This window comes from Protomyctophum bolini (genome assembly GCF_963924005.1).
Source record: "Protomyctophum bolini genome assembly, chromosome: 17".
Classification (NCBI taxonomy): domain Eukaryota; kingdom Metazoa; phylum Chordata; class Actinopteri; order Myctophiformes; family Myctophidae; genus Protomyctophum; species Protomyctophum bolini.
In genome coordinates, this window is record NC_137878.1 from 9,755,141 (window position 1) to 9,778,275 (window position 23,135).

Genomic DNA, 23,135 nt, shown 5'->3' on the forward strand with positions numbered 1-23,135 from the left:
TGTGGGCAGTTCAGAAATCCGTCCACCAAGTGACACCATAGGTAGGCAGTTTAATTTTTTTTATATAGATTATATAGATTTATTATCGTGAGAACGATGGCTGCCATTATCACATTGCAACAGATCAGTATTAGAAAGCCTGCCGTTTCTATATTAGCTTGGATTATTGAGGACCAATTATATGAAGATAGGTTTAAAAGTGTTCACTTCCGGTTCACTTCGGCCAGTTAACGTCTGCAAAAGTTCCCACCATGCATCGTGGGGGTCAAGGGTCATGGTACCATAGCCGTCCGTGGTGGAGAGGGGAGGGAGGGTGTGAGGAAGAGGACAGGCTCTCTGCACACGTCCATAGGGGACATTTTCTCACACAAGATGAACACAAAGTTTTACTTCTGTTTTTTTTAAAGTGAAAGGGCAAACCCTCCAGTATAAAAAGGAGTGATATAATAGGTTACATGGGACATTTGGTGCTTAACTCATGACAACTAATCCAACTCAAACCAACAACCAGACACAATTACGGTAAGGCACAAAATTAATGACTCTTTGAGTTACTGTAGACATGTTATTTAAAACTAATAATGTTGGCATTGATAACTACCTCGTTTTTTTGTGTCTGGCTATATTCTTTATAAGTTAAACCTGATTCTGATGATCAATTCCATAGTGTTTGTTGAGTAACAGCGGTCTCCATGTCTCTCCAGCTCTTTAATAAACAGAAAATACTTAAGAGGGTGAATAGACCGACTGTTTGGCACGAAGGATAACGGTAATTAATAATGCATGTATCTTTGAATGTTTTTTTTTACCATTCTCTTCATTAGATGTGGACGTGTGCTGCACTGTTGCTGATGGCAGCTGGATTTTCTCAGGGTTACATCTGCCCTGATGGAGGTCGCTGCTCGGATAGCGAAACCTGCTGTCTGTCCCAGACTCCTGGGAAGTTTGCCTGTTGCCCTTATTCCAATGTAAGTCAACAACAGCACCGCTAGTGGGCATCACAATTACACTCAGCTGGTCAGCTGGACAATAATTGTTTGCTGTAATAGACAGGAAATGAATGTCACATGTTTTGAAGATGTAGGCTATTTGAAAAATGAGGATCTGAAAGGGAATCTGAAAGTATATTTAGAAATGTTACTACACCACATGTTCCCACACCTTTCAACATTGAAAGTGCTTTATAAATGTAAAACAAAACGGATGTGAATCTGTGTTTAATTACATTGTGAGTGTGAATGGAGCTGCTACACAAAAGGTAAGCAAAAGTGGCAAACTAAATCAACGGACTTGTCGCTTGGGGTGCAAGAGGTCCTTGGTTCAGACCCCAAAATGTTACATCCCAGACAGTGGACCTGGGTGCTGCAAGTGCATCATTGCACAAACACTGAATGAGTCTCAGAACTCTATAATTATGCTGCTGTGTAACCCCAGCCTCAGTATAACTAGGTATCGGTCTGCTTTTTGGAAGCACTGGTATATGTTTACTGTAAAACTGCTGTTTTTATGCGATAGGGGTGTTCCTGTTTGTATGTAGTATTTTATGTTGTCTGTTTTTAACTGGAGCATGAATAAATAAAGTTGATTATGGCCCATGTGTGAATAATAGCAAGTATGTGTCATTGCAATGAGTCTTCCTGTATGCACAATAATGTTTGTATTATTGCCTATTGTTTATTTTTCCCCAGGCTGTGTGCTGTGCTGACAAGGTCCACTGCTGCCCTAATGGCAAGATCTGCAACGCTGCCACAGTCACGTGTGAAGGGTTTGGACAGGACAGCTTTCCCATGCTGAAGAAGGTGGAGTCACAGGAGCCAAGTTCTTCTCAGTCCCTCCAAACGGTTCACCTACTGGGGAGAGGTTCTGAAACCAGGCCCGAGCACAGCCAGGAGCTGGAGATGACCCTGCGCGAGGAGACGGTCCAACCATCCAAGACTGAAGCTATGCCGTGTGACAGCAGGTGGTCCTGTAATGACGGCTTTACCTGCTGCTTCACACAGTTGGGCAAATGGTGGTGTTGCCCCTACAACCCTGTACGTTAAGTTATGATTTATTGAGCACAGCATTAAACCACGGAAGTCAATGTCATTCATCGCTTTTTGTGAACTATCAGCTGACCACTTTGCTTCTTGTTGTCCTTCTCAGAGTAAATGCTGTTTGGATGGCAGCCATTGCTGTCCTTATGGCTATGACTGTGGCAAGACCACATGTGTGAAACGGGGCTTGCGCTACCCCTTTGCCCCACGGCGGGCCCTGGCCTCCGTCCCAGCCAACGACATCTCCAAGTGGGAGAACCAATGAACAGGAGGTATAAGCATACATTTTCACTGTGGTTATGGGGCCTTTTGTCCTAAATTAAGGTTTGTGACTTTTCACAGCAAGGATAAGCAAGTTTAAAGTATTCAACTTAAAACACTTGATCAGGGGTTTTCAACAGGTGAAGGTATATTGCATGTGGTCCCTGAGCTTAGAAATGTAGGATTTGTTGATTTGGAGAAAAAATAACAATGCAGTGAACAGTGAAGCAGTGAACAGTGAACAGTGAACTGAATGACCTAAAAATTCAACAGAAAAGTTAGAATAGAAGAAGTGCACCGGATTGTCTGGTTGAGTCATTTTTATTAGGAAATTATTAGTAGTCAGTGGACCATTGGTTGAGAAACAGTGGTACACATGGGATGCATAGCAAGTGTTACAAAACCACCAATCTTAGCCCATATCCCCTACCCAACAACAGTGGTCCCCAGGTTGATTCTAAGTCAGGGTGGTGGTGCCTCGTTCACAATCAGTTGAAAACCACTGCTCCACAGTTCTAGGTGGGTTGCTGGCAACCGACATGTTGTACATAATATATTGTAACATCATCATGTGTGATGCTTTATGGAATGAATATTAAACCCTGATCTGTATTTATTCATTTATTTCAGATCTAGTGTTCTTCTGTGACTCTGAAGACAGTCCATGCACCAGCTGTGTGTCCCAATGCTGTCCCACGGTGGTTTGTCATCATGCAAGACAACCAAAAAATGAGAATATTACAGTATCACATTTGGTCTCTATTAGGCACCAAATACTTGTTTTCAGGCTGACAAGCATTTCTATTTGCTTCTTCAACTTAAATAAACTGATTTCACAATACCTCATAATGTGTCTTTGTCACAAGTTATTGTTTCATAATTCTTTAAATGAGGAAGCTTGAGAGACTATGGGACTTTTTAATAGTGGTCTGTGATCTACAGTATTTCTTCATTAATCTTACCTAAAGGACGACTTCACCACTTTTCAGCCTATCTTCATATAATTGGTCCTCATTGGTTCAATGGTGGTATTTTATCATGAACATTATTGAGGACCATTTATATGAAGATAGGTTGAAAAGTGGTGAAGTCGTCCTTTAATGCTTGACGGATGTCTCACCAAAAAAAAAAAAGAATGAATGCAGAAAACTAAATAAGCGTATACCGTGTTGTTTTACTCAGTAGTCTACTGAAAGTATTGAGCCTATAATGCCTATAGTTGGCACCTTCATAGAGGCAAATAAGGTGGTGAACCAGTGATCCTTGAGGGGGTTCCAGGTGGTTTTGATTGATTGATTGAAGTATTTATTTACTAACAGTTTGCAGAATTACAGTACATTTCAAGCACAACTAAACTTTTAACTGTGGGACAACACCATAAAGCATTACACTTGTTTACAATAGGGTCCACCCTTTTCAATTAATTTAGCTGGTCCCCAGATAAATGATGGCAAGTTGGTATAACCAAATGGATCCTTAAATCTTGAGAGTGTTAAATGAAACCCAATGGTTTCAGGGGCCACGTCAGGGGCCCCCGGGGGACCACAGGCACACAGTTGCTCCAATCATCACCAAATATGGCACAAATGGGGAATTGGGGGATTCAGCACCACCGCCGATGGACAGCGACAGCAGGCCATGCATGGTGTGACCTAGCTCTGGTCCATAGCCTTACTGCTTCTATGATTCTGCCCTGCAGTAAGGCTATGCTACTTTCGTTTTTAAATCTCACATGGAAATCAGACCAGCCTCTCCTCTTTAGCGTAAATAAAAAATAATGTTTTTAGCATAGCCTTCCTGCAGGGCCTATAGGAAATCACTGTGTATTAGGACGTTGCTAACAATGAAGTACGTATGTAGCCTATACTGGTATAACAGAAACATCATTTGTTAAATATCGAACAAACGTTTCGGCTATATCCAGCCTTCATCAGTGTGACACTGATGAAGGCATTAAATAAAACACTGTTGCCTTGTTAAATTGAATGCTTCATCAAATGGAATGAACAGATTTCACAATAACTCATGTGTCTTTGTCACAAGTTGTTTCATAATTCTTTAAATGAGGAAGCTGTGATCTATACAGTATTTCTTAATACTAGACGATTTTCTCACAAAAAAACAAAATAACGCAGAAATATAAGAAATGTACTCTGGCTGTTCTTTTACTCAGTAGCCTTGTAGGCACCAAGGCTCAAGTATTGAGCCTATAGTCACCACATTTGCACCACATTATCACCGTTATCCATCTGGATAACGGTGTTATCAGAGTTCCTCTGAATAAAGGTGTTAATAACATTGTGATAAAACAGTAGGCTATATGTATAAGAGAGGCAGTATAGACCCAGGAGGAATCAAAACGTATCATGTCTTGTGATGTGTGAACATGCAGTGTAGGTATTCTGCAGGGTATATGAACAGAATGTTCTCACAAAGTGAACACAACGTTTTACTTCTGTTTTCTGAAAAGCGAAAGGGAATCCCCTCCGGTATAAAAGGAGTGCTGGCCGGATACATGGGACACTTCAAATTTGCTGGTGCTTTTATGACAGCTAAACCAACTCAAACCAACAACCGGGCACAATTAAGGTAAGGCATGAAATGAATGACACATTGACTCACTGTAGACTTGTTATTAAGTTAACTAACTAAGTAATGGATTTTGTGTCTACAGTTTTTTGTTGAAAGGTTAAAGCTCTATTTACCGATGATTATTTCTACAGTGTTTGTTCAGTAAGGTCAGCCTCCATGTCTCTCCAGCTCTTTAATATACATATTAAATACTTTTTCATTTTGGGTTGCCAATTTCAACCAATCAGGAGAGAATATATACCCATTCACTAGCTTGAGTTTTTATAGTATTCCAGTTCCAATTTTTTTTTTTTTAATATATGTTTATTGGTACCAGTTCCAATTTTGTCTGTTCACTTATTTGTGTCCTCACGTCCAATTTCAGTTTCTCCTATATCATGTATGACAGTGGTTCCCATGTCACGGACCCCCAAATTGACACTTTATTAGCCCAAGGACCCCCCATTTAAAAGACATATGCCAGGGACCCTCATAAGAGAATATTTTTACGGCTCTAGCAGTGATTCTCAACCCGCTTAATTTCAAGGACACCCTGTTTCACATGCATTAGTCTACGGACCCCCATTTAATGGTATTTAATCTATTTATATCTCTGCAGACTCCCAATTTATATTGTAAAATCGTTGTAAATTTAACTCTGAAGTGTACTAACGGGTCCATTTGGTTCCATCATGGGTCCAAATTGGATTCCAAACTATCATTTAGCTGCATGGGGACCCCCATGGGGCCCATGGAGACTCACTGCCAATCCAGCAATCAAGGCTGAGTGGCTGGCAGCTTGCTCACTGCACACAGGTGTGGGAGGCTACAAATAGGACTAGCTGCACTCAGTGTCCAGCTCTTAGTAAACAGAGCTGGAAGATAGAATTGAGAGTAAAAGTAGCCTATGACGAGTCTTCTTTGTTGTTGTATAATGGCGGCTATCCCCTCTGTTTCTTCTTCTTCTCGTGAATCTTTTGTATACATTTAGGACTGCAAGACCAGATTCCACAAAATCTCTTCTAAATAATCACAGTTTTCTGAAAAACCTGTTTCTATAACAGTGGTTTTCAAACTATTTCACGTCAAGGACCCCAACAATTATAATGTAATTGACCCCTATCTGAAAATAGGTTGTTCCAGGGACCTCCTCAGAAGCAAAGATTTGAGTTTGAGAATTATACAAACTTTGCCCTAGCATCTGTATAATTACTCAACAACACATACTCTGTCTAGATGTGGAGGAGGCTCATCTGCAGCTTGGTGCTTCTGGGTGCAGCAGGGTGGGGTTTGGTGTCCTGCTCTGTCACATGTCCTGACGGGAAGCAATGCGCCGTCAATCACGCCACGTGTTGTGCGACCGAGCATGGATACGAATGTTGCCATTACCCAAATGTGAGTCAAGGCTTGTCACAACAACAACCATAAAACGCATGATATATTCATTCAGGCAATGAAAAATGTAACTGTGTGTGTGTGTGTGTGTGTGTGTGTGTGTGTGTGTGTGTGTGTGTGTGTGTGTGTGTGTGTGTGTGTGTGTGTGTGTGTGTGTGTGTGTGTGTGTGTGTGTGTGTGCTCGCATGTCCGTCCCCGTATAAGGCAGTGTGTTGCTCCGACAAGGCCCACTGCTGTCCATCAGGTTTCCGCTGCGACATCACCGCTCAGTCGTGTGAGAGAGTCGCTCAGCCGTGGGTGAGTGCACCGATGCTGAAGAAGGTGGCTGCCCTCCCCGCCGTCGCTGCACTTCAACACCTGCAGGGACCTGACAGCAACCTGGTGCAACGCCGGCCTGCAGAGGTGGAGGAGGAGAGCTCGGTATAATATAGTGCAATCCTATATACTTCAAGTGAAAACCAGTGATCTGTCATCACATACAACCGGGAACCATGAGCAGAGGAAGGCAGGAAGAGCATGGAGTCTAGTGAGCTTAAGTAGCCTGCCCAATTAGTCAGCTGACTGCCGCATCGGCAAATGACGTGTGAGACTTGTACACACGTATACTCCCACATAGTAATGCAGCATGTTAACCCCTTGAGCATAGCATGGGCCTTTGAGCATGGCAAGAACCTCCCTTGAGGTTGACTGACTGAACTGACTCCGCGTGCTGCGTTTGATTAGTTAGTGAAGCGACACCGTCATACTTCAAAGTATAAATTGGGTTTCATGACTGGTCTACTTCCCCTTTTGAATGGACTCATATAGCCTACTCAGGAAATACACCTATATTTTCTATATTTGTAGAGTTCGCATATAAACACTGCTTTTCAGTGCACAGTTCAGTGGGGAACTGCAGACGGTGTAGGAGTCAATTTCCTACACTGTGAGTTACAAATGGGTAAATTAACACTGATGGTTTTATTGTAGGCCTATATAATCAATACAGGTGCCAAAATCACTCCACTTCTACAAACTGGGTTGTTCTTACTTGATGGCTGATAATCTCACAGACATTTCACCTACTATTATTTGTTATTTGTTATTATTAAAAACAGACATGGTAGGGCAAATGCGTTGCAAATGAGTTTTTGTATAATTTGAAAACAACAAAAAAACCTGATAGTATCCAAACATCAAGGTTCAAGGTTGGACTTTATTGTTACATCTTGTGTACATGGTACATAAAAGTAAAACTTATTTTCGTTTGGCTTCCTTACAGACAATGCAGCGGCATAGATAGAATTAAGTGCAGTGTTTGTACATTTGGATGCACGTACATGTGCTCATATACTGTAACTTTGTGGCCAAACCAAAGACAGCAGCATATATTACACTGATATACGATAACAATGTCTATTTCGCAGAAACCTTTGACAGCTCTAACAAAGTCCAGTGCCCTTGAGCTCGGAGTCATACGCTGTGACAACAGCTTCTACTGCCCCGCAGGGAACACATGCTGCAACTCACCTACGGGCCAATGGGTCTGCTGTCCCTACCCACTGGTAAGACTCCAATGGTTCTGGGCTCCGCTGATGGGCAGTATGGTGGAAAGTAACTATAGTGCATTTACTTAAGTACTGGACCTTTTTTTTTTTTTTACTTCTACTCCACTACGTCTCAGAGCCAACGTTTTTTTTTTAACTTTTACTCCACTAGAATTTTTTGAAAACGTTAGTTACTATAGTAGATTTTCATTTTGATTAGAAAACATACATTAACCACTTCAACCCCATATACATTTCGGCCATTTGAAAATCACCCAACCGTTCCCGGGACCACAATAGAGGTCTAGTCTCGGGACCGATTGAAGTGTACTTGGATATACGGATTGCTCATCGCTGCAATGGGAAAGCATTGAATAGCCTACAGTTGAATGAAGTGTATAGCCTACTTGGGTGCGGAAGAATCAAGGCCAGAATGTTTTCAGTCAGACCACGTGATGTACAGTATCAGCAATGATATTTCCGGGGCGTGTCATGATGGGACATTATTGGCCTATTGGCTTATGCCTTCCTCCAATAGAGATGGCATTCAACATGCATTAGCCTATTCATAATGTGGTACATGTACGTACATATGACTGAATGAGGAACTGTGTCAATTTCCAGGCGATGTGCTGCGCAGATGGTGGGCACTGCTGCCAGTATGGGTACACCTGCGATGCAACCAGCTTGAACTGTAGGAAGGGGTGGTACTCTCAGAGCTCCTCGGGACCGAAGGAAGACGCACAGCAAAACTGAGAACGTCTCATTAATACTTTTATGCTGACATTGTCATGAATATATATTTTTCTGTTCCTCCAATAAAAATGTAAATGTTATGTCTAGGCTATACTGTGGATAATTACTGTACTGGAATATGACTGAAACTGAATGTGATAAAAGTAGTGCGGGTGCCGGTGGCAACATGTTTCATTGGTCAAAGAGAATTTAACAGGGATATATGACCCACTATAACTGACTGTTGAAGAAGAGAAACACTGAGGAAACAAGGCTGGTGTTTTGTATATGTCTGGTATACAGGCAGGCATGTTGCGCGTAATTGTAGAACGCAGGGCATTCACTGTGAAGAGTGCGGACACCACAAACAGTTTGCATATCCACGGATATCCCAAGCCGTGCATATCCACGGATATCCCAAGCCGACAGTTTTAAAATCAGCCTCATTGTGGCGCTACAACAGGCCAAGTTGCGTCTCACACACACACACACACACACACACACACACACACGCACGCACGCACGCACGCACGCACGCACGCACGCACACACTACACACTACTAATTTGCCAAACATCACACACTCTCCTATCCTCCTGGTGGAGAGCCTTTACTTGCGTTTGTTCTTGTGTTTTTGGGTCACTCACAACTCACACTTGTTTCCATTGTGATCCTTTGTGCTCAATTCATCATCATCATCATCATCATCATCATGACATAGAGTGGGCTACAAAAACACAAAAAAACAAACACTCAAAGCAATATAAGATATATTACAGAAAAAGTGGGTCGGAGGGCAATAGGCCAGTCAATTTAAGATTTGGCCCCAAAAAATTGATGGATTGAACATTTTTGGATCATGGTAAATCCAGTGGTTGAAAGTTGGGGCACAATTAAAAACCTATAAAGGCAAATATTTCTAATTGTAATTATGTTTCAAGTAGCATGTGCCGTGTCAAACTATAGGGGTTATTGTCTCCACCAGGCCGAAGGCATGGAAAGAGTGTAGCCTATGTTTTGCACCCCGTCCGTGTCCGTCCGTCCGTCCGACGGTAAGTGGTGGTAATTAAGGGAACACTGTTCCCCTGAACAGCTCAACGGTCAACACAATTCCCACCCCACATTTGCACTCTTTCCCCACTGGATGGCGCAACGAATCCAATAACCTGACACGCAGCCATTTATGTTTAATTTAAAATACTGTAGAAAAGAAAAGAAAAGAAAAGAAAAGAAAAGAAAAGAAAGGAAAGGAAAAGTCTACTGCTGTCGTACAGGGGTGCTTGTGGTCCAGTGTAGGCCTACCCCATTAGTCCTGTAACAGCTTTTGATTGATTAATTGATTGATTGATTGATTGATTGATTAAAAACAAATATGGGTACATTCTCCTTACTACAGCACCATAGGCGGAATGCCCTAAACCCCCTCCCTCAAAAAATGTAGACCACTTCTTACATCTTTTAAAAGGCCCAACGGAGAGGAAATTATATCTTCCCCCTTAAACAGGTGATCATCGCCCCCTTCCTAGTTCCAGAGTTTTATTTTTAACAGAAATGATAATAGATTTTTTTGTTTTGTTTGTTCAATGTGTGTCCCTGGCTGCCTGTAGCCTTGGTCCCAGCCTTACTCAAGCCTTACTACTCGGACCCAGGAGTCAGGACTGGGTCCGAGCATGGAACGGAACACCAAGTGTCACTGTCTATTGCGCGCGCGCGTGCACACGCACGCACACACACACACACACACACACACACACACACACACACACACACACACACGTACAGTACAAGTACGCTAAGTGCTACAGTAAAGCACCACACTCAGTTCAGACAGGTCTGATTTTTTTCTTTCTTCTTGATTTTTTTTTTTTTTTTTAATAATTAAAATGTTTATTTATTTTTCAAAATAGCACAGAATACAAGTTCGGCACAAATCCTCCCCGCCTCTCTGAGTGTCTGTGCTCCATGTCTGTAAGTACATGATAGCCATCACGGCTATAGTAGGAAGGGAAGAAGGGCAGCTCCACTGTGCTCAGGGGCTCAGGACTCCTCTCAATCCTCTGGACCGTCTGACTGAAGACTGACTCGCAGCACAGTGGCAGCACAGCACTGTTCATCCCATTCCCGTCAGCAGGACAGGAGCTCAGACACGCGGGGGGCAGACAGACCGTGTTGTTGTTCACCTCGCGGGGGAACAACGAACGAACGATCGGAATATGATGGTCCTGAAGATCCGGGACCAGGTAACTACAACTGGAGAGAGATACCACTCGTAATAGTTAACGTATAAAGTTCAGTCGGCGTGTCACACTCTGTGTTAGCTGAGCCGACTAGCTAAAACGCTTGCTACGCAAACTAGCGAGTAGTATGTATGGAGCCCACTGTTGCTCAGTAACAGTTGTATTCTGTTATAGTAGGGCTAGTCCGAATGCTACCAAGTAACTGTTTTTTTAGTAAAGATTAGTTCGTCGTATCTATTAGATTGTTTCAATTGAAGAACTGGGAATGCTATTTTACCCCTTTTTTAACGCCACATATACGCGTAAAACCCTCTACCTAGATGTTGTGTGTACTGTATGTTGTTGTTCTGTTGGTCAAGTTAGTTAGTGGTGGTTATTGGTTTACCCACTCAGTGGCAGTAGTGCCACTGCTAGTGCTAGGTATGTATAGCCTTCACTAATGGATCTTGTTAATGGATTGTTATTGTTATGTTGTCTGTGGAGTCTATTGTTTATGTGGTGACTGGTGGTGATGCCTTATGTTATGGCTTGACAGTAGTAGGCTATAGCCTGTGCAGTCCAAATTATGGTAATATTTGTGTGGTGGTGTAGACATGTAGTTATAAAAAAAACAGGAGTGGGAAAAAGTACTCAAATATTTTACTTAAGTAAAAGTATAAATGTTGCAATGTAGATGTACTCCGGACCTTGACGTATTTAAAATGTACTCAAGTAAAAGTACACATACGGTATCGGCATCAAAATATACTTAAAGTACTACAAATCTACACGCTCACAATAATGTGAGCTTGTAGATCCGCTATTTTCAAATGGCTGAAATGTATATGGGTTGGAATGGTTAATGTTTGTTTTCTAATCAAAAAGTAATTAGTACGTTTTTTTAATAATTGTAGTGGAGTAAAAGTACACATTTTGGCTCTGAGATGTAGTGGAGTAGAAGTAAAAGTATTTGGAAATACTCAAGCAAACTACAAATACCTCAAAAGTGTAATTAAATACAGTACTTAAGTACATGTACTTAGTTACTTTCCACCTAAGTAATTTGAACTCTTGTTGTGCAATTAGAAAGATGATGTACTGCCATAATGCATTTAAATTAGAAAATTAGTTAAACTTTTGGGGCCAACTAAAAAAATTGATTAGCCTTGTGTAACAGTGTGGCTCAAGCTGTACTTTGCCTTGGCTGCCAGCAACTTATAGCACATGCCAAACATTTTCTGAGTAGGAGATTTGGACAGTCACCTGTTGCTGAAGTGAACGAAAGCCTGTCTGGAATTACCGTCTTGGCCTGGCAAGCTCCCAGGCTGAGCCCAATAATAATGGAAAATAAACAGAAAAGAGAGTAAATCAAACAAACTTCAAATACAAAAACATATTACACAACCCCCCCCCCCCCCCATCTCAAAATATGATGTTCTAGTAGAACCCCAGAAGAAAATATTTGAGTTAAAAAAAAACGTTTGCTCTGAAAGAATATATATATTCAAATATTTGCGCCACATTTTCAAGATATTTGAAAAAATAGCAGCACTCGGTGCCGCGCTACAAGCTTGTAGATCTGCTATTTTTCAATAGCTAAAGTATAACGTAATCCTTTAAACACCAAAAGGGGTTCCCGTCCTGAATGGGTTTTAATGACATAGCAACGCCTTGTTGTCAGTGTGACATTTGAGTAGACTGGACTGTGGCTCACGTTTTCTGCACTTACAAAATATATTTAGCGTCTCATGGTTCTTGGGCAATGTGCCATTATATTTTTAATTTGGAAAATGTCAATATTGCATCACAATTCAGGGTTGCCCACCTGCCCAGCCTGGTAAATAAAACTTTCTGGTCGGGTGGAGTTTGCTTTCAGGTTGCCTGACCGGGCAAGTGCTTGTTTGAGAAGGGACGCTATACTGTCCAATATGACAACACGAGATATCTGTCTAAAGGCCTGAGCGTGGCCAGAGCGCTCTGTCTGCTGGTCTGTGGAATGTAAAATGCTTCCTATACTTTGGTCCGACATACCATTGGTCCGATCGACTACCTAGTACCTACCCCAAACCCTCACCCTAACCGCAAGCACGGGGCAGCACACCTAAACCTAACCCCAACCCTCTCCCGAACCAATGATATGTCGGACCAAAGTATGCCTCCCATGTAAAATAAGAGCATTGTATACGTATAATGTGCTGTTTTCACTGTTGCTATACTTAAAAATCACACCCGTGTGAAGTGAGGGGCGCTCCTCTTATCATCATACATCATAATGCATAATGTCATTCCGGCCAATTAGAAATTTGCGTCCTCACCTTCGTCTTCAATGTTTGTGTTTACGCAAAAACTCAAAGCTGGCCATTCATTGTCAAATGCATTTAATGTTTGTGTTAGGACAATGTTTGTGTTGGGACAATGACGTAAAACTGGCCATTCATTATCAATGACATTTAATGTTTGTGTTAGGACAATGTTTGTGTGTTTGTGCGCCCCTCAAAAATATAAAATGACAAGTTTGAACTCATAGTCATTCATAGCTAGGTATTTGGCATTTTTTAGCGCACAGCCCAGAAAGTAAAAATAAAAAGTTAAATTGAATGGTGGTAATTCAATTTTATAATGGACAATTGACTTTTCGGCAAGTGGGCATGACCTTTGGGCAACTAGAACATGACCTGTACTTGCCCGAGGGGCAAGTGCCTCTGAGACCTTACTAGTCGACAACCCCTGACAATATTGAAATGTTTTTGTGTTTTGCAGCGCAAGTTGCGCAACATAAAGGAAATTATTTCACCATAATCAAATTCTGTCTTGGCACACTCGTCATGTCTCTGGAATGAAATGGAAAGATTGACAATAGTTTGATTAAGTCAAAACTAAATGTCTGTCTGTCTCTCTCTCTCTCTTACTTTGACATTTTTTAGTCGGTGCTTCTCACTGTGTGGTCTAAAGCTGGTTGCTGGTTTGACATCTCTCGCACTCCCACACACCAGTTATTGCGTGCAGTGGTGTTTTGGTCGTAGTACCACAGCATGTGACGGGTCCATTTGGTTCCATTTGTACACTCTCTGAGTTAAATTAAAATTGGTGGTCTCAGAGATAGAAATTCCATTAAATAGGCCGGGGACCGTAGCCTAATTCAGGTCAAACCTGGGCGTCCTGGAAATTAAAGTGGTTGAGAATCACTGCTAGAATATGGGGGTCCCTGGCATATCTTTTCAAATGGGTGGGGTCCACCGTCCACGGTCAATTTGGGGGTCTTTCACATGAAAACGTTTGGGAACCACTGAAGTAATCGATGTTATTTGGGATGCATGGATTTGCTTCGGACATGGTTTACCTGGCTGGCATCCTCCTACATAGCATCTTTTCGGCACTACACACTGTCGTCTCTGCTCTATAGCGCCCTACCCAGAGCCATAGAGTGACTTCGGCCCTCTCTATAGGCTCTGGGTCTATATACCTACGTGACTATTACCGTGTTTTTGTTGACTAGTAGTAGTGTTCTTTCTCGGCACCATGACGTTCCCACGCGTTAAGTTTCTCTGGATAAAGAGCGTCTGCTAAATGCCTTAATTGTAAATTGTAAATTGAACCGATGGACCGCGAGAGAGAAGAGGACAAGCGGAAACAGTGAGGCATTGTCGGCGAACGCCGCTCAGACCTCTCCTCCTTGGGTTACACTGGGTCTAAACGTGGACAGGGGAGACACTGTCCGTGTAGCCCATTTAGACCTGAGGACGCGTCCGTGTCGCCGTTATATCTTCAACTTTAGCCGTTGAAAAATGTGTGCTATTTTTGAAAAATCGTGAAAATGTGTGCAAATCTTTGAATATATATTCTTTCACAGTGAACAGTTTTTTAACTCGGCTTGGGTCTGCGGCCAAATACAGATAATTCTGACAGTAAATACCACTGAAATTTAGACCCATTTAGAGTTAGACCTTACTACAAACAGACATTTGTAGGTCTAAATGGGATAGAGTTCAGCCAAACTGGGTCAGTGATGGTGCAAGGCCTCTGGCCTGGCCTGTCCTGTCCTGGCCTGGCCTGGCCTGGCCTGGCCTGTCCTGGCCTGGCCTGGCCTGGCCTGTCCTGTCCTGGCCTGTCCTGGCCTGTCCTGGCCTGTCCTGGCCTGTCCTGGCCTGGCCTGTCCTGGCCTGGCCTGGCCTGACCACTCTTCCGGCCAGGCGGCAGGCAACGGAAAGGGTGTTTGAGATTAGATCCCCCCCCCTCTCCATTCTCTATTGTTCTCTCCATTTGCCTTGCTGACAGAGAACCAGACAAAGAAAGAGACCAAAAATAGCCAGGACACTGTCACTGATGCAGGCTGGTTGAGCCAGGGTTAGTCTTGATCATGGGACAGAATTTCTCTCTCTTGGCAGTTATTGCTGCCAGTGGGGGACAGATAGTACTCCATCTGGCCTCTAGAGGGCGTGCTGTAGCTTAGTTTGTAGAATACCTGGTCTGTGGACTGGAGAGAGAGAAAAGGATTGCGATTCAATTCAAAGGAGCTTTATTGGCACGAGGAAACATACATTGCCAGAGCAAGTGTCAAAACTCAAAATACAATAAAAACAGTTGAAAATGGGTAAAGTATATACAGTTGGAGGGGGTGGTACAGCATTTTGTCACATTGCATCGTTGTATACATGTTATTCAGGGTATAAAACAAATAGCAGCTTTTTTTGCAGTCACTTTGGGACAAATAGCAGCATTTTGTCTCGTAATGGTATACGAAAAACAGCCTCGGATTGCACACCCATCCACATATTAACTGGATAAGAACGCACAAGATCAGACAGGCAGAGTGCACTGTAATGCTGAGTGGGTGTGTGTGTGTGTGTGTGTGTGTGTGTGTGTGTGTGTGTGTGTGGGTGTGTCAGGGGAATGTCAGATGCATCCATAGTGCACACATCAGCAGTGTCCAAGCCTGGTATCTGAAAGCCAAACCTGTAAACAGCTCTCTCTGTGTGTGTGTGTGTGTGTGTGTGTGTGTGTGTGTGTGTGTGTACTGCATGACTCGTCTGTCTGTCGTCCCCTCCCTCCCTCCCTCCCTCCCTCCCTCCCTCAGTGTGTGGTAAGGACACATGAGTTCTGCTAGCCCTGAAACATGATTGGAATGATGGTTGGATATTAGCACTGCCTGCGTTCAATAAAAAGGATTTCTGCGTTGCATTCACCCATTAGTTTGTATTGGCACAGTGCAGTCAGTGTGCCTATATATATATCGAACGCACCCAGTGTGCAATAACACCTCCCAGCCGACAGGGGCGTGTAAAAAAAAAACAAACGGAGAACCTGGTGATCCGATATATATTTTTTAAAATTAACAATACGGAATGCATGTGCTAATTGGCACCTGAGGCGAGCACTTTCATATTTGAAATCTGAGCGTTTATGTACACGTTTGCTAAGGAAATGTAGTAGTCCCAAAGAACAGCCCTGAGTCGCGCCATGACGCTCGTGAAGTACGAGCGTCATGTGAACCATGGCTAGAGTGCTGTATGTTACTTAGGGTGCGTTCGGAATTGCGCCCTGAACGCACTGGTGTGCTCTCGTTTATACAGTGCACTACTGCACTCGGTGCGTTGTCGTTCGAAAATCCAGTGCGCTGCGCACCGGGTGTGCCGAGTGTCCGCACTGAGCGACCCTACCCTGAAGCTGGGGTTGTCCGGTGTGAATGCGTCACAGTTCGTAAAAAAGGCACACTGAACGCACTCTGTGACGTCACCGCCCACCACACTCAACAAACTGACCACATTCCCGGTGCGCATTTCCGAACGCACCCTTAGACATGTTACGTAGTACGTACCTCCCTCATTTGACAAAAACATGAGCGTTTATGAAATGCACTGCACATGGCAAAACCAAACGATCATAATATATTGCCAAATCGTTTATTTTTCTTGTCTTGTTCGCATAGTATACTAATAGTCAACATAAAATAGATACGTATGTAATTAAGCTGCATCCAGTTAAATATCTCTGCTGTCGGGAGGAAACCTCATAACTCCAAAATGTTCCTTTTTCAGGAAATGAAAAATATACATTTTGTTCAGGAAATTAAGAAAACAAAGCAATACAGCCTCATCACAGTTGGTGTTGTAACTTTATATATTGTCAATTACGTCCATGAGAGAGGGGTTGAGGTGGTGGAGTTAGTTGCTTTAGCAGACATTTTGAGTGTCCAATGGAGTTGAGGTTATGTCCAAACTTAAAGCACTTTTTACTACTTTCTATTGGTTCAACATGTTCGAAACAACACACAGGCGTTCAATAGCACTGATTTATGACAAAAAAAATATATCAAAAACCTAAAAAATAGAGTTACGAGGTGTCCTCCCGACGGCCAACCAATTATGATACATCCAGGTCAATTTCATTCTCAGTGGAATGTTTACCGTTGGTTGTTTGTTTGTTGGTCGGCATGCCTAGTTTCTGCTGAGCTTCTCCGGAGCCATCGAGCGTTGTGTGTTGCGTCAGCATCCGCGGCAGGGAACGTTCGCTTCGTAAATCAAATTAATCAATGACAGGTGCTCCGCTCACTGCGTTGCATTCGACGGCTGCATCGATCCAACCTCCACTCAGATCTAGTGCATTCAAATAGATGTGAGGGCAGATCTACAAGCTCATAGCGCGGCACTCGGTTCCACGCTATGAGCTTGTAGATCTGCCCTCACTTGTAGGTCTGCTATTTTTGAGAAAACATGAAAATGTAGACCGTGCAAGTCTTTGAATATATATCAGAGCGTCTTTAACTCAAATCTTTGCTTCCGGAGGGTCCCCGGAACAACATATTTTCAGATGGGGAGGGGGGGGGGGGGTCGGCAGTCAATTACATATATCTTTGGGGGTCCTTGACATGAAAATGTATGAGAACGACTGACGTGTATGAGAAAACTGTCAGGAGTTAGAAGACATTTGTAGAATCGTCTCAATGGGTCAGAAAGCGGCATTTTAAAATGTTCATACAAGAAATGGCTTCCGTTTGTGATTTTTTCCCCCCCTAAAGCTACCCTTTTAAAACCCATTTAGACCTGAGGCCGATTCTACAAATGTTTTCTTCACACTTTTGTGGAAAAAAACGATGGTCAGTCATTCTCAAACATTTTCATGTCAAGGACCCCCAAAAATTATATGTAATTGGCCGCCGACCCCCAATATGTTGTTCCAGGGACCCCCCCTCCCAGAAGCAAAGATTTGAGTTAAAAACGTTCGCTTTGAAAGAATATATATTCAAAGATTTGCGCCACATTTTTCAGTAATAATAATAATAATCTTTATTGTCCCGAAGGATATTCATCTTCACAGATCTACAAGCTCAGGCGGTGTAGCATGATACATGTTCGGGTCAAAAGGGTAACTCCAGGTGACCTGGATTAGACCTCAACGGGAGAGCGGCTACAGCGGTATATAATATTGTAAGTCAGTGGTTCCTCAAACTTGTTCATGTCAAGGACCCCCACATTGACACTAATTAGCCCGCGGACCCCCATTTGAAAATATATGACGGGGGACCCCCCCATAAGAGAAGATTTATACGGCTCTAGCAGTGATTCTCAACCCTGTTTAATTGCAAGGACCTGCAGTTTGACATGCATTAGTCTACGGACGGGCCCCCATTTAATGGCATTTCTATCTCTGAGGCCCCAATTTATATTGGGTTATTTTAACTCGGAGTGTACACATGGACCAGTTAAAGTCTATTTCGGGTCCATTTGGTTCCATTTGTACACTCAGAGTTACAGACAGACCACAGAGTTGGACCTGGTCCATTTGGTTCCAAGCTATCATTTAGCTGGGGACCCCCTGGAACTCCCTCAATGACCCCTAGGGGTCCCCAGACCCCACTTTGGGAACCACCGTTGTAAGTAACCTGATAGATTTTTTTGCACAGCCATATTTTTGCACATCATGGTTGAACATTTTAGATTTGTTTCCCAATTCTGCTGAGCTGGCCACTCAGCCAACTAGATTGCAGCCACCATGTATGGTGAATCATGATGGGTATAGGGCTATAGGCCAAGTGTAATGGACATTTTAAAGCATATTAAATCAAGTGTTATGTTTTTAGAGTGCCATGTAGAGAAGTGCAAAGTTTGATTGAATGCTTAATTTTACCTGTTCCATTTGGGCTGGACCTTATAGTCAGGATGGCAAACGGTTTGTTTGTTTGTTGCAGTTTGCTATGTCACTAAATTATAACTGCTTTAACTCTGGTACGTTGCTGCTATACATTAAGATAGGGTGGATTATCAAGCCATGGCAAGTTTGCAATTCTGTCTTGAGTCGTTGTTGTAGTGCGTTCCTTAACTATAAACTGCGTCTTGGGATGCAAAATGCACCCAATTTTAATCTCCGAGTCTGCATAGCTGTTAGTTTTTGTAAACTGAACAGCCGCTTTGGCTGGTAAACCAAAGAGTTTTGGAGTTATGGGAGATGGCGAAGAAGAGACAAGGACGAGATGTTGGGGTTAACTTGACGTGGTCGTAAAAGTGGCCGGTTGAGCACATGTGCAAGTGTTTGACAGACGGTGTGTGGACAAGCTGGATTCTATTACACACAGTGGTTCCTGTTCATAAGGTCAGACCAAAAGGTCCTGTGAAACCCTGCATAACATGCTGTCCACATGGGTTTAGGGTCAGTGTACTGTGTGTGTGTGTGTGTGTGTGTGTGTGTGTGTGTGTGTGCACTGTGTGGCAGTGAGAGGAATGCGCACGCGTCTCATTGTATTGATGAAATGAAACATGGTGCACTTTACTGCACTGTAGCAGCCTGTGTTTATGTTTTTCCTCACTGCTGTAGAAACGCTAGCTCAGCACCAACGCTGGTATTTTAAGCCCAGCTTGTCTCCTGTAAAAAAAAGCATGCACGCCAGTGTTGATATTGACAGCAAAATTTAGTTTTTAGTCATAGTCTCTTGAATAGTTTTCATTTAGTTTGTCACCTGGAATGTTTTAGTGTTAGTCTAGTTTGAAATGGCTGATCTACAAGCCCACAACGCCTCACGCTGTGAGCTTGTAGGTAGATCTTCTATTTTCAGCATGCAACCGAGTGTAAAATGACTTGTGCTGGATCAATGGTCCCTTCCTAACATTTTAGTCTACTTTTTATTTGTTGACGAAAAGGTCAATATATATTTAGTCTTGGCTTTAGTCAACACCGCTTAGTTTTCATCTGGTTTCCATTTAGTTTTCGTCAGTGTAAAAAGGTATAGTTTTGTCATAGTATTGGTCGAGGAAATCAACACTGATGTCGCAGTCGCACACATACACACAGTATGTAGTATTTCGGGGTTCCAGTCACTTGTCACACATTTCCATTTCAAAAGTTGTCGCACCGGACCGTCTTATTCCGAAGGCCCACGGGACCCAACATGACACAGCAGTGGTGCAGGTCTAATTAGAGACTGGTGGTTCTTATGATTCAAATGTGCCCAGCTTGAATCTTAAATAGTGCGTTAGCTTTGCTCAATGCTCAGTCACTGGTTTGTTGGTATAGCTGGCCATGGTACTACTTAACCCATTCTGAACTGAGATCAGATTAAAAAAATGTCTGTTTGAAAATGACAGTTTTCTGAAAAAGTCAGTCGTTCTTCGATTTTTCAAAAATAGCAGACCTACAAGCTCGTAGCGCGCCACTCGGTGATATGCCTGTCACATACAGATGGATACATATAATATGCGCATCACATACAGATACATACTGTATATGCACATCACAGACAGACGGATACATATAGTGAGTGAGTGGCGCATGCTTTTCCAAATTTGCATCATATCAATATCTTTTTGAGCTAAGTGTACATTAGAGAGTCAACTTGAAAGGGCAGGAAAATATATAAAGGGCTGTATATATAATATAATTTATAAACGACAGGCTCATTAAAGTCTCAATTCAGTAGGCCTACTTTCTCTGGGTTCATGGGGTTATGCGGCTTGGCTTGGCCAGATTGCTTCTCTTAGGAGCGGTCTTGAATATGAAAAGAGACCGACGCGCGCACACACACACACACACACACACACACACACACACACACACACACACACACTGCTCTTGTTAGCTAGCCTTGCATTCTCCAACAAAGGCAGTGTGTTCTAGTTTCATAATGAGGCGATGAGGACATTTTGAAGCCACACCACCAATAAACCAAATGGGATACCGAGTACTGTCACACACGCGCACTGTGCACATACGTGCACATGCGAACACACTCGGATCTGGCATTCATTTCGGTCTTTCTTGTTAACTTTTGGGAATAATGAGAGCCTCTTCTACTTCAGCAGTAGCTTTGTGAGTTCCCAGACACTCATTTGGCTCAATTGGTCGGATGGCATCACAACAAACTATAGAGTAGCACGCACCACCAGCGTGGGTTGTGCAACTCCTTGTATGGAATGGCTTTTTAAATCCCATTCAGGACGGGAAGTTCGGGAACCCCTTTTTGGTGTTTTTTAAGGATTATGTTATAATACCTTAACTATTGAAAATTAGCAGATCTACAAGCTCGCTACCAGCTTGTAGATCTATTTTTGAACATTTTTGAAAATGTGGTGCAAATCCTTGAATATATATTATTTCACAGCGAACGTTTTTTTACTCAAATCTTTGCTTCCCAGAACAGATAATTCTGGGGGTCCTTGACATGAAAACGGTTGAGCAGCACTGACTGAAACAGAAAACCTTTTCCCCCCCGAATCGGCCTCTGGTCTAAATGGGTTAAATCGTTCTCAGTGTAACATTTAACCCTATACAGTCGGCTTCCTGGAATCTATTCACCTCTTGACTTTTCCAAACATCTTTTTGAGTGGTGCTATAGAGCCACTCCTATACGCAGCAATGTGTGTCCCTCTGTCTGTATGTAGGCCTATTTGTCTAAGCACGGAAATATGTGTCGCTGTTGCGCAGCCTCACGCATGCACGCACACGCGTGCACACGCACGCGCAATTCTTTATTGGGGAGGCCTGATGTGTGTGTGTGTGTGTGTGTGTGTGTGCGTTGCAGACACATTAGCTACCTGGCTGCCTGCAGTTAATCTTTCACTCTATCCCCTCCCTTGCTGTGTGTGTGTCTCTCTCTCTCTCTCTCTCTCTCTCTCTCTCTCTCTCTCTCTCAATCTCTCTCTCTCTGCTCCTCCTCCTATCCCTCCCTCCTCTGTCTGTCCTCTCCCTCTCGCTCTGAATGAGCTGGTTTCAGCAGCCTAGATGAAAAGAACATGCACACACACACACACACACACACACACACACACACACACACACAGCTTTGTCAACGCTAATCAGCCTCTGAGTGTTCCTCCCTCTGTATGTGCGTGCCTGTGTGAGCTCTCCGATCGTGTCCGAGAGGCGCGCGCGTCTGTCTATCTGTCTGTGCGCGCGCGTGCTTGCTTAGCTGCAGCGCAGGCATAGCGACTAGCGAGGATACGGAGCTTCCTGTTTGCTGCTAGGCAGCCGCGCCGCTCATTCTGCCGCATGCATGCATGCCGCTCGCATATACTGCCACCATTAACGCAAAGGAATCCCCTGCTGCTGCCGCCGTGCCAGAGAGAGCGTGTGCTCCTTCCAAGAGGAGAGAGAAGAGAAGAGATCGGTTGACACGTAACCACAGCAACGACCGACCGGGGACGGAACCTGCTCTTTCCAGCCAGGATCGTATAGCTCTTAACACGAGCAAAAGAATGCTGTTTTTCTGAACGGAACGGAATGTATTCTTCTCTGAGGTTTTATTGCCCGCTGCGGCGTTCCTGAATTGCGCACATATGTGAGGGGGGGGGGGGAGGGAGAGAGTGCAGTGTGTTTGTTGCGTGCGTGCGTGCGTGTGTATGCATGCGCATGTGCGCGGGGAGGAGGAGGAGGAGAGCGATCGGTTCCGTGGTGTGGTGCGCGGCGACGGCGGCGGCGCCTTGTTTTTCCTTTTGCCCCGATGCGGTCGGAGCGGGCGAGCCGTGTGTGCATCGTGGTGCTGGAGGAGGTGGAGGAGGACGAGCCCTCTTCATCACCGCCGCCACCGCCAGCCCTCCCTCGCCCCCCCGGCTCCTCTCCTCCACCGTCGGACCACAGGTCGCCTCACGCCTCTCGCAGGGCCGGCGCTCAGGAAGACAAGGTGAGGAGGAGGAGGAGGAGGAGGAGGAGGACGGGCCCCCATGGTCGACCTGTATAGGTTCTCTCTCTCTCTCTCCGTCCCATCTGGATTATAGATGGGGCTTGAAGATAAATCTGTCACTGTGTCCGCTTGAGTTTATCGAGACAGTGTTTTCCCGGGGCGTTATTATATGTTTGAAGTACCTTTTTGGACTGGACCAGAACACAGCCTTTCTCTAAAGCATGCCTTAAGGGGACATTACAGCGCTATTATGAAGGACATAACAAGCTACTCTGTTGGCCGGTTTAGC

The 23,135-nt window shown here is 43.7% G+C and overlaps 3 protein-coding genes across 7 annotated transcripts in view; all 3 read left to right on the top strand.

Moving 5' to 3' along the window:
• The first annotated feature begins 407 nt into the window (after positions 1 to 407).
• On the top strand, positions 408 to 3,114 carry LOC308331964 (progranulin-like). Of its 2 annotated transcripts, none has more exons than XM_080787528.1 (5): positions 408 to 522; positions 825 to 968; positions 1,689 to 2,033; positions 2,146 to 2,308; positions 2,928 to 3,114. In XM_080787528.1, the coding sequence occupies exons 2-4, from the start codon at positions 825 to 827 to the stop codon at positions 2,299 to 2,301; spliced, it is 645 nt and encodes a 214-aa protein (XP_080643654.1). In that variant the 5' UTR covers positions 408 to 522; the 3' UTR covers positions 2,302 to 2,308; positions 2,928 to 3,114. The 2 variants fall into 2 exon arrangements, with proteins under 2 accessions (XP_080643654.1, XP_080643653.1); XM_080787527.1 differs by having other exon boundaries at positions 2,934 to 3,114.
• Positions 3,115 to 4,771: 1,657 nt separating this feature from the next.
• Positions 4,772 to 8,625, top strand: LOC308331962 (progranulin-like). Of its 2 annotated transcripts, none has more exons than XM_080787525.1 (5): positions 4,772 to 4,886; positions 6,105 to 6,263; positions 6,468 to 6,683; positions 7,670 to 7,807; positions 8,414 to 8,625. In XM_080787525.1, the coding sequence occupies exons 2-5, from the start codon at positions 6,105 to 6,107 to the stop codon at positions 8,543 to 8,545; spliced, it is 645 nt and encodes a 214-aa protein (XP_080643651.1). In that variant the 5' UTR covers positions 4,772 to 4,886; the 3' UTR covers positions 8,546 to 8,625. The 2 variants fall into 2 exon arrangements, with proteins under 2 accessions (XP_080643651.1, XP_080643652.1); XM_080787526.1 differs by having other exon boundaries at positions 6,472 to 6,683.
• Positions 8,626 to 10,609: 1,984 nt separating this feature from the next.
• LOC308332365 (serine/threonine-protein phosphatase 6 regulatory ankyrin repeat subunit A-like) overlaps positions 10,610 to 23,135 on the top strand; it is a 55,083-nt gene continuing 42,557 nt past the window's right edge. For 2 of the 3 annotated variants that reach the window (XM_080788229.1, XM_080788230.1), the window contains exon 1: positions 22,522 to 22,846. In XM_080788229.1, the coding sequence (XP_080644355.1) occupies positions 22,667 to 22,846 (180 nt within the window). In that variant the 5' untranslated portion in view covers positions 22,522 to 22,666. Of the gene's footprint in view, positions 10,765 to 22,521; positions 22,847 to 23,135 lie in introns of those variants that run through there. The other variant, XM_080788231.1, reaches the window with a different exon arrangement.

Bases quoted from the DNA above. Each gene is read 5' to 3' on its own strand.
- LOC308331962 (XM_080787525.1), top strand. From the start codon at position 6,105: ATGTGGAGGAGGCTCATCTGCAGCTTGGTGCTTCTGGGTGCAGCAGGG. The intron at 6,264-6,467 runs GTGAGTCAAGGC...TCCCCGTATAAG, and splicing joins AATGTTGCCATTACCCAAAT to GCAGTGTGTTGCTCCGACAA. The intron at 7,808-8,413 runs GTAAGACTCCAA...GTCAATTTCCAG, and splicing joins TCTGCTGTCCCTACCCACTG to GCGATGTGCTGCGCAGATGG.
- LOC308331964 (XM_080787528.1), top strand. From the start codon at position 825: ATGTGGACGTGTGCTGCACTGTTGCTGATGGCAGCTGGATTTTCTCAG. The intron at 969-1,688 runs GTAAGTCAACAA...ATTTTTCCCCAG, and splicing joins CCTGTTGCCCTTATTCCAAT to GCTGTGTGCTGTGCTGACAA. The intron at 2,034-2,145 runs GTACGTTAAGTT...TGTCCTTCTCAG, and splicing joins GGTGTTGCCCCTACAACCCT to AGTAAATGCTGTTTGGATGG.